This window comes from Diorhabda sublineata, chromosome 4 (genome assembly GCF_026230105.1).
Source record: "Diorhabda sublineata isolate icDioSubl1.1 chromosome 4, icDioSubl1.1, whole genome shotgun sequence".
Classification (NCBI taxonomy): Eukaryota; Metazoa; Arthropoda; class Insecta; order Coleoptera; family Chrysomelidae; genus Diorhabda; species Diorhabda sublineata.
In genome coordinates this window covers 35,281,088-35,298,929 of record NC_079477.1, presented here as the reverse complement: position 1 = coordinate 35,298,929, position 17,842 = coordinate 35,281,088, and the positions used below count along the sequence as shown (strand labels likewise).

Genomic DNA, 17,842 nt, shown 5'->3' with positions numbered 1-17,842 from the left:
AATGAATTCAACTCGGATTCTAATGGAATTAACATGTAAAATAAATAAATTTAGTCGATTTACGTACAACCCCGTATAATATCGAGTTTATTTACGATATATACTTCGAGATTTATCGATTTGTACCAGGTATCGACAAGCACAACGACAAATATTGTAAAAAAATTGATTAAAACGGAAAAATTTGGAAAATTGGCGAAGGCGCATCGACGAACGCCCCAAAACTGGCGAAGGCGCCGAGATACGCGACTTGAGAATTGGCGAAGGCGCCGGGCGGGACGAGCGCGTTCTGGGGAATGGTGGGGGCGTCGGTGCAAAAACTTGGCGGGTTCGAATTATGGTGGATGGGATTATGGAATTTTCTCTTGCGATACGTTATGTTCTATGGAATTTTGTATTGCGAGGTTTGAAAATTACCTTTAAACTCGTAATTCCAGTGGAAATATCCGAAATTCCGAGCCGAGGATTGTTCATTATACGAATATTAAAGCAGGGAAAGGATTAAGGACTGAACTTGGTTTTTTTCTGAGGATTGCGCTTCCGAAACGTTTATTTGCTGAACCAAATTGGATTTCACGTATTTACGTTATTTAAACACTTCATATTATACGAGGAGATCCGAAAATGTTGGGGATAAATTGATGTTATACGCGGAAATTCAAAAATAATATTGAGGGTGGATTTTAACGCCCTGTATATTGGAAAATAATAAGATTTTTGAATTAATTCGATTGATTTTGGGGAGAGCAATTTATTTTGAATCATTCAAGATATTTTGTGAAACTCCAAGTTAAGAAGTTTGAGTGGAAAAAGAAAAAAAATTATTTTGATCAATAGATAAATGACGACCCTGTATATTAGTAAATAGTGAGTGGGAACATTTGAAATTTCGTTACTATATAGAATAAACGTTATTTCATCGATTTATCTTCGATTTAAAGCTCTATATGTGTTTTTTGAAAAAATAAGAACAATTTTATGAAATCATTTAATTTTTACAAAAAAAAAAATTAAATCATCTTCAACACCTTGTATCTCTTAAACAATTGGCGATAAAAACATCGAAATTCAATAAATTATAAAGCATTTCATGACTAATATATGGAGTATGAGTTTGTGTTACTATATACAGGGTTTTCAAAAATATAAACAAAATCAAAAACCTGGGAATTTATAAATCAAAAAAATTTATTTCAACTTTAGAACCTTATATCTCGTGAAATAGTTACGACAAAAATTTAAAAATTTGACAGTTTTTATAGCATTTGATGCTCAATTAATAGATCATGAGTTTGAGTCTATATATACAGGGGTTTCAAAAAAATTAGAACCTTAAGACTTCAACTTTGAAACCTTGTATCTCGTGAATCAGTGATCATAGAAACGTCAAAATTTTATAGATTACGGAACATTTGATGCCTAATATACACAGTATGAGTTTGAGTTAGTATATACAGGGGTTTCAAAAATATGAACAACATTAAAATCCTTCTATAAATTTATTGAGCAAAAAAATTGATTTCAACTTTGAAAACTTGTATCTCGTAAATTAGTCACGATAAAAATATGAAAATTCAACAAATTGTGAAGCATTCGATGCTCAACCAATAGGTCGTAAGTTTGAATGTATGTATACGGGGGTTTCAAAAATATGAACGGAATTATAAAACTTTTATGAATATTTAAAAAGAAATTAATTTCAACTTTGAAGCCTTGTATCTCGTAAATTAATCAAGATTAGAATGAGAAAATTTCACAGTTTGTATAACATTCGATGCTCAATAAGCATATCTATAGTTTGAATCTATATATAAAGGGGATTCAAAAATATGAATCAAATTATAAAAAGTCTTTTGGAATTTGTTAATCAATAATATTTTAGAACCCTGTATCTCGTAAACAGGTGACAAAAAAATGTCAAAATTTGACAGATTATATAAAAGAATGATGCTTAATCAACACATTATAAAGTTAAATCGTTACATTCAAAAATATGAACAAAAGTTTGAAATTTTGCCAAAAAATTTCGTCCAACTTTACAGCCTTGTATCTCGTCAACAAGTAACGATAAATATGTCAAAATTTGACAGATTATGTAACATTCGATGCTCAATCCAATAAGCATAAGTTTGAATAAGTATATACAGGGGTTTCGAAAATATGGAGAAAATAATAAATAGTTTATGAAGTACATGGGAATCTTCAAAAAGCTGACACCATATTATGTCAAATAAAATCATTTTCTTTCAAATTTCAGATACAAAGAGAGCCCAAAATTTATCGACGCTAATGAATGGTAAGTGAAATTCGAAATTTTCCAAAAAAATACCATAGACAAATAAGCATATAGTCATGAATAGAATGAATTCTGAAATGATACCCATCAATCGATAATAAACACCCCAATTCGAATTAATAGCTTGTTTGGTATGTCGTCAAAACATTCCCAGTCGAGAGTCAATAAAAGACAGTTAACACGGACCAATATAAAAACCCCCTAGGGCATTATATCATGGAACCGATGAGAATTTCCTTTTGCACGCATGCGTGATTTTAACTTTTCGTTTTTCTTACGAAATCGCGTCCGTTTTATCGAAAAAAATATATCGATGCTCGTGTATACTTCATTTAAAGAATCTCCTTGTTTGTCCCACGTTAGTTTCATATTAAAATATGTAGAAAACGAGAAAAAAATCATTTTTCTTGTCTGTATTTTCAATCTTCACGCGATTTTATTAACCGTATGTTATTAGGTATATTATTCAGAATAATAAATTTATTTTTGATCGCATTCGATAAGCGCGACAAGCATACCACGCTAAGGTCGAAATTCCCCCCTTTGATCATGTCAAACGGGGTGGAAATATCTATTGAAACATTGTGATTTTTTTGCAGGAAAAGCATCCTTATCAGGATTTCTCTTTTGAGGATTCGATTATGAAGATATTTCGTAGTATTTTATTGAATTTTATACTGGGCCTCCTAGAAACAAGCGACGCAGTAGATCCTTGTAAGTATATTTGTTTATAGGTTAGACAGAACCGGACTTACGAAATTTTTCTATAATAATTTTCCCATTCTCCCCTAATAACGGTTATTTTCCAAAATAAACAAAAACTTTTTGAATGAAATGTACTTGAAATTTTTCGTAGAAAACGTTTATTGTATTTTGAATGCACCTTAACTGGTGAAATTTTGAAAAAAGAGGAGTTTGAAATGAATTTTAAAAAAATTAAGACTAATTTCGCTAAAATTAAATGAGCAGAACCGGACTTACGAACGTTTTTCTACAATAATTTCTCCACTCTCCCCTAACGGTTATTTTCCAAAATAAAGAAAAACTTATTGGATGATATATACTTGAATTTTTTCGTAGAAAACGGTTATTTTAGTTTCAACACACCTTGATACGTGAAATTTTGAAAAAAAAAACGATTTTCAAATGAATTAAAAAAAATTTAAAATCGCCATCTACCGTCAATTATAGTAGACAGTTTATTTCGAAATTATGACAGATAGATTGATGAAAATGAGCTCTTTCTAACGAGACTAATTTCGCTAAAATTAAATGAGCAGAACCGGACTTACGAACGTTTTTCTACAATAATTTCTCCACTCTCCCCTAACGGTTATTTTCCAAAATAAAGAAAAACTTATTGGATGATATATACTTGAATTTTTTCGTAGAAAACGGTTATTTTAGTTTCAACACACCTTGATACGTGAAATTTTGAAAAAAAAAACGAATTTGAAATGAATTAAAAAAAATTTAAAATCGCCATCTACCGTCAATTATAGTAGACAGTTTATTTCGAAATTATGACAGATTGGTAAAAATGAGCTCTTTCTAACGAGACTATTTTCGCTAAAATTAAATGAGCAGAACCGGACTTACCAACCTTTTTTTACAATAATTTCTCCACTCTCCCCTAACGGTTATTTTCCAAAATAAAGAAAAACTTATTGGATGATATATACTTGAATTTTTTCGTAGAAAACGGTTATTTTAGTTTCAACACACCTTGATACGTGAAATTTTGAAAAAAAAAACGAATTTGAAATGAATTAAAAAAAATTTAAAATCGCCATCTACCGTCAATTATAGTAGACAGTTTATTTCGAAATTATGACAGATAGATTGATGAAAATGAGCTCTTTCTAACGAGACTAATTTCGCTAAAATTAAATGAGCAGAACCGGACTTACGAACGTTTTTCTACAATAATTTCTCCACTCTCCCCTAACGGTTATTTTCCAAAATAAAGAAAAACTTATTGGATGGTATATACTTGAATTTTTTCGTAGAAAACGGTTATTTTAGTTTCAACACACCTTGATACGTGAAATTTTGAAAAAAAAAACGAATTTGAAATGAATTAAAAAAAATTTAAAATCGCCATCTACCGTCAATTATAGTGGACAGTTTATTTCGAAATTATGACAGATAGATTGATGAAAATGAGCTCTTTCTAACGAGACTAATTTCGCTAAAATTAAATGAGCAGAACCGGACTTACGAACGTTTTTCTACAATAATTTCTCCACTCTCCCCTAACGGTTATTTTCCAAAATAAAGAAAAACTTATTGGATAATATATACTTGAATTTTTTCGTAGAAAACGGTTATTTTAGTTTCAACACACCTTGATACGTGAAATTTTGAAAAAAAAAACGATTTTCAAATGAATTAAAAAAAATTTTAAATCGCCATCTACCGTCAATTATAATAGACAGTTTATTTCGAAATTATGACAGATAGATTGATGAAAATGAGCTCTTTCTAACGAGACTAATTTCGCTAAAATTAAATGAGCAGAACCGGACTTACGAACGTTTTTCTACAATAATTCCCCACTCTCCCCTAACGATTATTTTCCAAAATAAACAAAAACTTTTCCAATCAATTATACGCAGAATTTTTAGCTCAATCCAATACTCTTATTAAAAATATCCGTTAATTCGAAACATTTTTGTAAAATGTAATTTTTGTAAAATCTATCGGTAACTATAAAACCCCGTAAATAATTTTTTCAATAAACTTCTATATACCCTGTTTATTTGAACATTTTTTAATGAAATACGTTAACGAAAAACCATAAAAAATGATTTTTTCCGTATCATTTCTAATATTCGTTTATTTCGTACTACACCCTGTATAAATTTAATTTCAGCACAATGCATTGCACCCCTCGGTATGGAAAGCGGAATTATACGAGATTCAGATATAACTGCGAGTTCGTCTTTCGATAACGGCAACGTCGGACCCCAAAACGGCAGGTAAAAAAAATTTCGAAAAAAAAAAATATCCCGTAGCACTAAATCCGTTATATCCGCAGGATACGAACCGACAAAAACGGCGGAGCCTGGTGTCCGATGAAACAAGCGACGACGGAACCGGACGAATGGCTGCAAATCGACTTGCGAAACGTCCGTATGATAACCGCTACCGAAACGCAAGGACGTTTCGGCAACGGACAAGGCATCGAATACGCCGAAGCGTACATATTGGAATATTGGAGACCGAAATTACACAAATGGATCAGGTATCACAATAGTAAAGGCGAAGAAGTTATAACCGGCAACATAAATCCGTATCTGGAAGCTAAACGCGAACTAGATCCGCCGATATGGGCGAGTAAATTTCGATTTTACCCGTATAGTTATCACAAGAGGACTGTTTGTATGCGAGTCGAATTGTACGGTTGCCAATGGACGGACGGTATAATAAGTTATTCGATGCCGCAGGGAGATAAGCGCGGCAACAATTGGGAATTTTATGATTTCAGGTAAAAAATTTGGCACTTTATAGCGATAAAACCGAAATATAGCAATAATATAGCGATATATAGCTATTTATAACGATGTTTGCCAAAATATAGCGATATATAGCAATATTATAGCGATATATATCAACTTATAGCGATAACTACTAAAATATAGCAATAATATAGCGATATACAGCAATTTATAATGATGTTTGTGAAAATATAGCTATATATAGCAATATAAATCAACTTATAGCAATATACATCAACTTATAGCGATAACTACTAAAATACAGCAATAATATAGTGATATACAGCAATTTATAACGATGTTTGTGAAAATATAACAATAAATAGCAAAATATATCAACTTATAGCAATATACATCAACTTATAGCGATAACTACCAAAATATAGCGATATATATCAACTTATAGCAATAACTACTAAAATATAGCAATAATATAGCGATATATGGCGGTATATAGCGGTATATAGCGGTATTAACCAAAATATAGCATTATATAACAATCTTATAGCGATATATCTATCAAGTTATAGCGATAACTACCAAAATATAGCGATATATATCAACTTATTGCATTATAATAATTATAACAATGTTAGCCATAATATAGCAATAACAATATAGCGATACAAAGCATTTTATAGTGGATATTAACCAAATTTTGGCAATAAATAGTGATATACATAGTCATAATATAGGGATTATATTATATTAATTTATAGTGATATTAATTAACACATAGCAGTAAATAGTTATATACATAGCAATAATTAAGCGAATTATTCAAAGAAATTTGGTAATTTACAGCAATATGAACCAAAACATTGCAATAAAGTGATATATAGCCATAGTATAGCTATATTTAGCGATTTATAGTTACATTAACCAACGTATAGTAGTAAATAGTGATATATGTAGCTATATTATAGTGATTTATTCAAAAATATTTTGCAATTTACAGCAATATGAACCAAAACATTGCAATAAACTGATATATAGCCATAGTATAGCTATATTTAGCGATTTATAGTGACATTAACCAACGTATAGTAGTAAATAGTGATATAAGTAGCTATATTATAGTGATTTATTCAAAAATATGTTGCAATTTACAGCAATATCAACCAAAACATTGCAATAAAATGATTTATAGCCATAGCATAGTTATATTTAGCGATTTATAGTTACATTAACCAACGTATAGTAGCAAATAGTGATATATGTAGCTATATTACAGTGTTTTATTCAAAAATGCTTTGCAATTTGAACCAAAACATTGCAATAAAGTGATATATAGCCATAATATAGTTATATTTAGCAATTTATAGTTACATTAACCAACATAGTAAATAGTGATATATTTAGCAATAATATAGCGATTTATTAAACGATATTTTGTAATTTACAGCAATATGAACCAAAATATTTCAATAAAATGACATATAGCGATATATATAGCAATTTCGAAAGATATTAATCAAATTGTAGCCATAAATAGTGATATATAGCTGTAATATTGTTATATTTAGCAATTTATACTGATATGATCAAAATATAGCAATAAATAGTTGTTCATAACTGGATTTAGCTATAATATAGCAACATATACTGATAATTTAGCAATAACTGGCAACATCTAGCAATATTCGATAATTTGATGGTTGTTTTGATCGTTTCCAATGTATTTTGATAATTTTTTCTGTTCCTATTGGTAGATACGACGGCGATTGGGACGGTAATATGCTGAAGAACGGTTTGGGTCAATTGACAGACGGCAAATTCGGACACGACGATTTCAAATCGGATTTTTACGACGGTCAAACTTGGGTCGGTTGGAAAAACGACACCAGACACGGCGGACCAATCGAAATCGTATCGGAATTCGATAGAATACGAGAGTTTTCGTCCGTGCATATTTATAGCAACAATCAGTTTACCAAGGAAGTGCAGGTGCGATTTCCCGACGTTAAATCTTCATTCGTTTATATCGATTTTTGTTTTCTTTCAGATTTTTTCCATGGCCAAAGTAGATTTTAGTATAGGCGGGAAGCGGTTCTCCCGAAGCGAGCCGATCACCTACGAATACATCGAAGATCGAATATTCGAAAGTTCTAGAAACGTATCGATTAAATTGCACCACAGAATCGGAAAGTTCGTTAGGATTCGATTATATTTCGCTTCTAAATGGATACTGATAAGCGAGATTTCGTTCGATTCCGTCGTCGCGAACGGTAATTTCACAGTCGAGGCGGAACCCACCTCGACACCGGCCGAGGACAGTTTATCGGAAGAAGAAAAACACGATCATAAGATCGAAATTCCCGTACCGAACGATGTCAACGAACCCGCTATAGTCGCTATTATCGTTATAGGTATATACCGATGATTTTTTTTTTTTTTGAAAAAAAATGTTTTGATTATTTTTTTTCAAGGTATCATTTTGGCCATTCTATTGATTGGTACTATGGCGATTCTCGTTTATAGATTGAGGAATAGGAAATTTTTCGGTAGTCCTAATTCATCGAATATCGATTTTCCGAGTACAACGATGCCGCATCTTCAACCGGAATCAGTTTATGGTGAGTAATCCTATAGTTTAATAGTCCTATTGACTGATCCAGTTACTGAAAAAATTATTATTTGATCCTATAGACTGCGCCCATTACTAAAGAAATTGATATTTGATTTTAAAAACTGCCTTAATTGATTAAAAAATTAATATTTGATCCTAAAAACTGCCTAATTCGATAAAAAATTATTATTTGATCCTATAGACTGCGCCAGTTACTGAAAAAATTATTATTTGATCCTATAGACTACGCCAATTACTAAAAAAAATTATTATTCGATCCTATAGACTGCGCCTGTCACTAAAGAAATTGATATTTGATCCTAAAAACTGCCTAAGTTGATAAAAAAATTATTATTTGATCTTATAGACTGCGCCAGTTACTGAAAAAATTATTATTTGATCCTATAGACTGCGCCTGTTACTAAAGAAATTGATATTTGGTCCTAAAAACTGACTAAGTTGATAAAAAAATCAATATTTGATCCTATAGACTGAGCCAATTACTAAAAAAATTATTATTTGATCCTATAGACTGCGCCAGTTACTAAAAAAATTAATATTTGATCCTAAAAACTGCCTAAGTTGATAAAAAAATTATTATTTGATCTTATAGACTACGCCAATTACTAAAAAAAATTATTATTCGATCCTATAGACTGCGCCTGTCACTAAAGAAATTGATATTTGATCCTAAAAACTGCCTAAGTTGATAAAAAAATTATTATTTGATCTTATAGACTGCGCCAGTTACTGAAAAAATTATTATTTGATCCTATAGACTGCGCCTGTTACTAAAGAAATTGATATTTGGTCCTAAAAACTGACTAAGTTGATAAAAAAATTAATATTTGATCCTAAAAACTGACTAAGTTGATAAAAAAATTATTATTTGATCTTATAGACTGCGCCAGTTACTGAAAAAATTATTATTTGATCGTATAGACTGCGCCTGTTACTAAAGAAATTGATATTTGGTCCTAAAAACTGACTAAGTTGATAAAAAAATTAATATTTGATCCTAAAAACTGACTAAGTTGATAAAAAAATTATTATTTGATCTTATAGACTGCGCCAGTTACTGAAAAAATTATTATTTGATCCTATAGACTGCGCCTGTTACTAAAGAAATTGATATTTGGTCCTAAAAACTGACTAAGTTGATAAAAAAATTAATATTTGATCCTAAAAACTGACTAAGTTGATAAAAAAATTATTATTTGATCTTATAGACTGCGCCAGTTACTGAAAAAATTATTATTTGACTCTATAGACTGCGCCTGTTATAAAAAAATTGATATTTGATCCTAAAAACTGCCTAATTTGATAAAAAATTATTATTTTATCCTATAGACTGCGCCAATTACGGATTTTTTTTTATTTGATCCTGTAGATGGCGCCAATTACTAAAAAAATTGATATTTGATCCTATAGACTGCGCCAGTTTTTATAAAAAAATCAATAAGCTTAGTAATCTTCGCATTATCTAAAGCGTCGTCAATACCAGGGTTTTTTCAAAACTTTGGCCTTCTGTAAGGCCTCAAAAATTTCGATAAATTAGAAGAATAGTTTGTCAAAATGTGACTTAGATATTTCATTTCTTTTCGTTTGTATGATAATTTTTTTCAATTCTGTCAAGCATTCAATGAAAAAGAAAGTTCCATCGAAGCTTATGGGGTGACTGAGATCGAAGATTATCGAATGGTGCAAGGTACGATGAAATCGAGTCTGAGATCGACTTTACCCCTACCCCACCCCGGACATATAACTGAAAACAACGAATACCAAGAACCATATCAGGCCATGAAATTCGCTCCTTATTATAGCTACAGTCCAGTCGTTATGGAAATGAAAGACAAAATCAACAACACCATAGAAAAACAATTAAAACCGACAGATAACTATGAATATGTTACGCCCGAGGGCAGTAATCTTCCCTTACTGTCCGACAGCGATAGTACGTTAACTTTATATAGAAACAGATTAACGAGCACGTCGTCGAAAGCTCCCAAGACGTCAACGAAATCGACACACAACGAGGATATAGTTAAACAAGTAGGTAAAGGATCGTGATGACCTTTAATTTTATTTTTTCTACATCCTGTATGTACAAAAAGGTTCGTTGAAGGAAATGCGAGTTCGCGAAAATGTTAAATAAGCGCGCGTCCGCCAAAAATTTTCAGCAAGCGCGCGTATGACCAAATTTTTATCAAGGAAGTATTCGACGAAAGTTTTGAACAAACTCGCGTTTACCAAAACTTTCGCCGGGCGCACATTCGGCAAAATTTCTAACAAATGTTGATTCGGCAAAAGTTTCAAATACGAGTTCACTGAAACTTTGGCTGAAGCTATAATTTTAACCGTGGGCGTATTCTACAAAATTTTAATAAATCCCCGTCCGCTAAAGTTACGATTCGGCAAAATTTTAAACAAATTCACGTTCCGGCAAGTTCGTCAAAATTTAAAACCAGCGTTCGTTCGCCAAAACTTTAACCGTGGGCGTATTCGACAAAATTTTAATAAATCCCCGTCCGCTAAAGTTACGATTCGGCAAAATTTTAAACAAATTCACGTTCCGGCAAGTTAAGTTCGTCAAAATTTAAAACCAGCGTTCGTTCACCAAAACTTTAACCGTGGGCGTATTCGACAAAATTTTAATAAATCCCCGTCCGCTAAAGTTACGATTCGGCAAAATTTTAAACAAATTCACGTTCCGGCAAGTTCGTCAAAATTTAAAACCAGCGTTCGTTCGCCAAAACTTTAACCGTGGGCGTATTCGACAAAATTTTAATAAATCCCCGTCCGCTAAAGTTACGATTCGGCAAAATTTTAAACAAATTCACGTTCCGGCAAGTTCGTCAAAATTTAAAACCAGCGTTCGTTCACCAAAACTTTAACCGTGGGCGTATTCTACAAAATTTTAATAAATCCCCGTCCGCTAAAGTTACGATTCGGCAAAATTTTAAACAAATTCACGTTCCGGCAAGTTCGTCAAAATTTAAAACCAGCGTTCGTTCGCCAAAACTTTAACCGTGGGCGTATTCGACAAAATTTTAATAAATCCCCGTCCGCTAAAGTTACGATTCGGCAAAATTTTAAACAAATTCACGTTCCGGCAAGTTAAGTTCGTCAAAATTTAAAACCAGCGTTCGTTCACCAAAACTTTAACCGTGGGCGTATTCGACAAAATTTTAATAAATCCCCGTCCGCTAAAGTTACGATTCGGCAAAATTTTAAACAAATTCACGTCCCGGCAAGTTCGTCAAAATTTAAAACCAGCGTTCGTTCGCCAAAACTTTAACCGTGGGCGTATTCGACAAAATTTTAATAAATCCCCGTCCGCTAAAGTTACGATTCGGCAAAATTTTAAACAAATTCAAGTCCCGGCAAGTTAAGTTCGTCAAAATTTAAAACCAGCGTTCGTTCACCAAAACTTTAACCGTGGGCGTATTCGGCAAAATTTTAAACAAATTCACGTTCCGGCAAATTCGCCAAAATTTAAAACCAGCGTGCGTTCACCAAAACTTTAACCGTGGCCGTATTCGGCAAAATTTTAATAAAAGCGCGTCCGCTAATTGACAAGGCTTCAAATTTTATCAAAATTTTGAAACGAGATCATATTTTCAGTCCCCTACCAGACAAGACGCGATTGCGGCACTAAAAAATCGATTGGACGGTAATAATTTGAAAGAAATACCTCGACATCGTCTTCGAATGCTCACCAAGTTATCGGAAGGCGCTTTCGGAACGGTAATATACGAGGTGCAACGAAAAAATTCAACTTTTAGTAACAAATTTTAAATTTCTAGGTGTATATAGCCGAAGCTGATAGTATAAACGAATTTTCTTCGACGTTCTGTAGATTAACCCGATTGGTGGCTATAAAATTTTTAAAAGAAACCGCCGGGGACAAAGAGAGGTGACGAAATTTGACATATCGAAACCGAAAATTTCCTAAAAATCGAATTTTTCCTTTACAGACAAGATTTTTTCAGAGACGTTCGGATACTGGCCGCCCTAGAAGATCAAAACATAGCTCGAGTTTTGGGCATATGCAGTTTGGACGATCCACTCTGCGTCGTAATGGAATATTTGGATCAAGGTGATTTGTGTCAATTTTTGAGGACGAATCATCCAGCGTACAACACGTTAACTTTCGATTGCCTCCTGTATATGAGCGTGCAGATAGCGTCCGGTATGAAATATCTGGAAACATTGAATTTTGTTCATCGAGATTTGGCGACGAGGAATTGTCTCATTGGAAACGGATATCAAATAAAAATTTGCGATTTCGGAACGTACAACGAACTCTACGTCAACGATTATTATAAAGTCGACGGTTATACGCCGTTGCCGATACGTTGGATGGCGTGGGAGAGCGTCTACCAGAGTAGGTGAGTCGAACGAGAAAAAAAAATTTCTGTTCAAGTCAAAAAACAAGATACAATTCATGTCAACACGTCCAGGATGTAGAAAAAGCCTATTCCAACATTAGTTTAGCGTTTTCTAAGTCGTAGAATCTATTTATCGATGTCCAAGATGCAGAAAAAGTCTAATCCAACATTAGTTTAGCGTTTTCAAAGTTGTAGAATCCATTTATCGATGTCCAAGATGGAGTAGAAGCCTAATCTCAAATTAATTTAGCATTTTCGAGATCGTAGAATCCATTTATCTAAGTCCAAGATGGAGAAAAAGTCTAATCCAACATTAGTTTAGCGTTTTCAAAGTCGTGGAATCCATTTATCGATGTCCAAGATGCAGAAAAAGTCTAATCCAACATTAGTTTAGCGTTTTCAAAGTCGTGGAATCCATTTATCGATGTCCAAGATGCAGAAAAAGTCTAATCCAACATTAGTTTAGCGTTTTCAAAGTCGTGGAATCCATTTATCGATGTCCAAGATGCAGAAAAAGTCTAATCCAACATTAGTTTAGCGTTTTCAAAGTTGTAGAATCCATTTATCGATGTCCAAGATGGAGTAGAAGCCTAATCTCAAATTAATTTAGCATTTTCGAGATCGTAGAATCCATTTATCTAAGTCCAAGATGGAGTAGAAGCCTAATCTCAAATTAATTTAGCGTTTTATAAGTCGTAGAATCCATTTATCCAAGTCCAAGACAAAGAAAAAGCCCAATTCAAAATTAATTCAACTTTTTCTAGATCATAGAATCCATTTATCGATGTCCAAGATGCAGTAGAAGCCTAATCTCAAATTAGTTTAGCATTTTCGAGATCGTAGAATCCATTTATCTAAGTCCCAAATGCCGAAAAACCAAATCTCAAATTAGTTTAGCGTTTTATAAGTCGTAGAATCCAGTTATCCAAGTCCAAGACACAGAAAAAGCCCAATTCAAAATTAATTCAACTTTTTCTAGATCATAGAATCCATTTATCGATGTCCAAGATGCAGTAGAAGCCTAATCCCAAATTAGTTTAGCATTTTCGAGATCGTAGAATCCATTTATCTAAGTCCCAAAAGCCGAAAAACCAAATCTCAAATTAGTTTAGCATTTTATAAGTCGTAGAATCCAGTTATCCAAGTCCAAGACACAGAAAAAGCCCAATTCAAAATTAATTCAACTTTTTCTAGATCATAGAATCCATTTATCGATGTCCAAGATGCAGTAGAAGCCTAATCTCAAATTAGTTTAGCATTTTCGAGATCGTAGAATCCATTTATCTAAGTCCCAAAAGCCGAAAAACCAAATCTCAAATTAGTTTAGCATTTTATAAGTCGTAGAATCCAGTTATCCAAGTCCAAGACACAGAAAAAGCCCAATTCAAAATTAATTCAACTTTTTCTAGATCATAGAATCCATTTATCGATGTCCAAGATGCAGTAGAAGCCTAATCTCAAATTAGTTTAGCATTTTCGAGATCGTAGAATCCATTTATCTAAGTCCCAAATGCCGAAAAACCAAATCTCAAATTAGTTTAGCGTTTTATAAGTCGTAGAATCCATTTATCCAAGTCCAAGACACAGAAAAAGCCCAATTCAAAATTAATTCAACTTTTTCTAGATCATAGAATCCATTTATCGATGTCCAAGATGCAGTAGAAGCCTAATCCCAAATTAGTTTAGCATTTTCGAGATCGTAGAATCCATTTATCTAAGTCCCAAAAGCCGAAAAACCAAATCTCAAATTAGTTTAGCATTTTATAAGTCGTAGAATCCATTTATCCAAGTCCAAGACACAGAAAAAGCCCAATTCAAAATTAATTCAACTTTTTCTAGATCATAGAATCCATTTATCGATGTCCAAGATGCAGTAGAAGCCTAATCCCAAATTAGTTTAGCATTTTCTAAGTCGTAGAATCCATTTATCTAAGTCCAAGATACAGAAAAAGCCTAATTCAAAATTAGTTCAACGTTTTCTAGATCATAGAATCCATTTATCGATGGCCAGTATGAAGAAGTCTAATATAAAATTAGTTTAGCGTTTTCGAGATCGTGGAATCCATTTATCGATATCTCAGATGTGGAAAATTCCGGTTAAACCAATAATAAAATTCGTTGAACAAGACGAAGGATGAAATATAAGTGTCGATAAATGGATTATACGATCTCGTAAACGCTAAATCGGCGTGTTTTTTTCATAAAAACATTATAGTTTAGGGTTTTCGACATTTTGAACCTCGATAAATGGATTATACGATCTAGAAAACGCTAAATCAGCGCGATTTTTCATGAAAACATCATAGTTTAGAGTTTTCAACATTTTGAACCTCGATAAATGGATTATACGGTCTAGAAAACGCTAAATCAGCGCGCTTTTTTCATAAAAAAATCATAGTTTAGAGTTTTTGACATTTTTAACCTCGATAAATGGATTATACGGTCTAGAAAACGCTAAATCAGCGCGATTTTTCATGAAAACATCATAGTTTAGAGTTTTCAACATTTTGAACCTCGATAAATGGATTATACGGTCTAGAAAACGTTAAATCAGCGTTTTTTTTCATAAAAAAATCATAGTTTAGAGTTTTCGATATTTTTAACCTTGATAAATGGATTATACGATCTAGAAAACGCTAAATCGGCGTATTTTTCATAAAAACATCAAAGTTTACAGTTTTTGACATTTTTAACCTCGATAAATGGATTATACGATCTAGAAAACGCTAAATCGGCGTGTTTTTTTTTTCATAAAAACATCATAGTTTAGAGTTTTTGACATTTTTAACCTCGATAAATACGATCTAGAAAACGGTAAATCAGCGCGTTTTTTCATAAAAACATCATAGTTTAAGTGTTTTCGACATTGTGGACTTCGATAAATGGATTATAAGATCTCGAAAACGCTAAACGAACGTTTCCTTTTCTTTAGAGTATATTTTGAATTACAGGTACACTACGAAAAGTGACGTTTGGGCATTCGGCGTAACTCTATGGGAAATATTGACGAGTTGTCGTCAAAAACCGTTCGATTCGATGTCGGATCCGGACGTAATGGAAAATTTGGCGCGCCATAGTCGCGACGACGGTCAATTTAAATATTTACCAAGACCTAGCGCTCATAAAGATATATACGATCTGATGATGGAGTGTTGGAAAAGGGACGAAACCGATAGGCCTACGTTTAGAGAGATTCACCTATTTTTGCAAAGGAAAAATTTGGGTTACGTCCCTGTATAGTTATCGGCGATTTGTTACGACGATTTAATATGGGAACAATATTGTAAATAAATACACAGGGTGATACTTTTTAAAATATTTATATAGATTTAAAAAAAAATTAAAAAAAAAATGCATCGAATATTTATTTTATGGAAGAATGGTGATTTATTAGGGGACATCCTGAATAATAATAATTTTTTTTATATTAATAAACTGGTAGATGATAATCGCTTGTTGAAAGTTGTAGTCGGTAGTTGATACTGTATAAAATGATCCGTTGTTTGAACAATCCCTGTATGTGCCTATTTATCTATTATTGAATTAGTTATAAACGATGGGACAATGGGTATAACGAAATAGCGGAAAATAAATTATTATTATATTATAGCGATCTTTCTAGAACACATTTAATTATCCCAAGATAATATGAGAACATTATAAATTGTTCTCAATGATCCTGGAACGATTTCAGAACATTTTAAATTGTTCCGAGTCATTCTAAACGATTCCAGGGCATTTTTGTAACATTATAAATCATTTTAGATCATTTTGAATGATTCCAGAACAATTTGATAACTTTAAAAAATCTTCTAAATGATTCCAAACAATCTGAGAACATCATAAATTGTTCTACATGATTCCAAAACAGTTTGAGAACATTATAAGTTGTTCTAAACGAATCCAAACAATTCGAGAGCATTATAAGTTGTTCTAGATTGTTAAAAAACAATTTGAGAACATTATAAATTGTTCTGGATTCTTCTTAATAATTCCAAACAATCTGAGAACATCATAAATTGTTCTATATGATTCGAAAACAATTTGAGAACATTATAAGTTGTTCTAAACGAATGCAAACAAATCGAGAGCATTATAAATTGTTCTAGATTGTTAAAAACAATTTGAGAACATTATAAATTGTTCTGGATTCTTCTAAATGATTCCAAACAATCCGAGAACATCATAAATTGTTCTTGATTGTTTTATATGATTTCAAAACAATTTGAGAACATTATACGTTGTTCTAAGCGACTCCAAACAATTTGAGAGCATTATAAGTTGTTCTAGATTGTTAAAAACAATTTGAGAACATTCTAAATTGTTCTGGATTCTTCTAAATGATTCCAAACAATCCGAGAACATCATAAATTGTTCTTGATTGTTTTATATGATTTCAAAACAATTTGAGAACATTATACGTTGTTCTAAACGACTCCAAACAATTTGAGAGCATTATAAGTTGTTCTAGATTGTTAAAAATAATTTGAGAACATTCTAAATTGTTCTGGATTCTTCTAAATGATTCCAAACAATCCGAGAACATCATAAATTTTTCTGGATTGTTTTATATGATTTCAAAACAATTTGAGAACATTATACGTTGTTCTAAACGACTCCAAACAATTTGAGAGCATTATAAGTTGTTCTAGATTGTTAAAAATAATTTGAGAACATTCTAAATTGTTCTGGATTCTTCTAAATGATTCCAAATAATCCGAGAACATCATAAATTGTTCTAAATTGTTTTATATGATTTCAAAACAATTTGAGAACATTATACGTTGTTCTAAGCGACTCCAAACAAATCGAGAGCATTATAAATTGTTCTAGATTGTTAAAAACAATTTGAGAACATTATAAATTGTTCTGGATTCTTCTAAATGATTCCAAATAATCCGAGAACATCATAAATTGTTCTAAATTGTTTTATATGATTTCAAAACAATTTGAGAACATTATACGTTGTTCTAAGCGACTCCAAACAAATCGAGAGCATTATAAATTGTTCTAGATTGTTAAAAACAATTTGAGAACATTATAAATTGTTCTGGATTCTTCTAAATGATTCCAAACAATCCGAGAA

The 17,842-nt window shown here is 32.0% G+C and overlaps 1 protein-coding gene across 1 annotated transcript in view; it reads left to right on the top strand.

Annotated features, from left to right (window-relative positions):
* Positions 1 to 17,183, top strand: part of LOC130443463 (discoidin domain-containing receptor 2-like) — a 35,155-nt gene extending 17,972 nt beyond the window's left edge. Inside the window, exons 2-13 of the mRNA XM_056778106.1 lie at positions 2,258 to 2,296; positions 2,896 to 3,010; positions 5,172 to 5,277; positions 5,337 to 5,786; positions 7,509 to 7,743; positions 7,802 to 8,165; positions 8,226 to 8,372; positions 10,002 to 10,417; positions 11,990 to 12,112; positions 12,172 to 12,281; positions 12,343 to 12,756; positions 15,708 to 17,183. Coding sequence (XP_056634084.1) covers positions 2,294 to 2,296; positions 2,896 to 3,010; positions 5,172 to 5,277; positions 5,337 to 5,786; positions 7,509 to 7,743; positions 7,802 to 8,165; positions 8,226 to 8,372; positions 10,002 to 10,417; positions 11,990 to 12,112; positions 12,172 to 12,281; positions 12,343 to 12,756; positions 15,708 to 15,996 — 2,772 coding nt within the window. The 5' untranslated portion in view covers positions 2,258 to 2,293 and the 3' untranslated portion in view covers positions 15,997 to 17,183. The remainder of the gene's footprint in view (positions 1 to 2,257; positions 2,297 to 2,895; positions 3,011 to 5,171; positions 5,278 to 5,336; positions 5,787 to 7,508; positions 7,744 to 7,801; positions 8,166 to 8,225; positions 8,373 to 10,001; positions 10,418 to 11,989; positions 12,113 to 12,171; positions 12,282 to 12,342; positions 12,757 to 15,707) is intronic.
* The last annotated feature ends 659 nt before the right edge of the window (positions 17,184 to 17,842 follow it).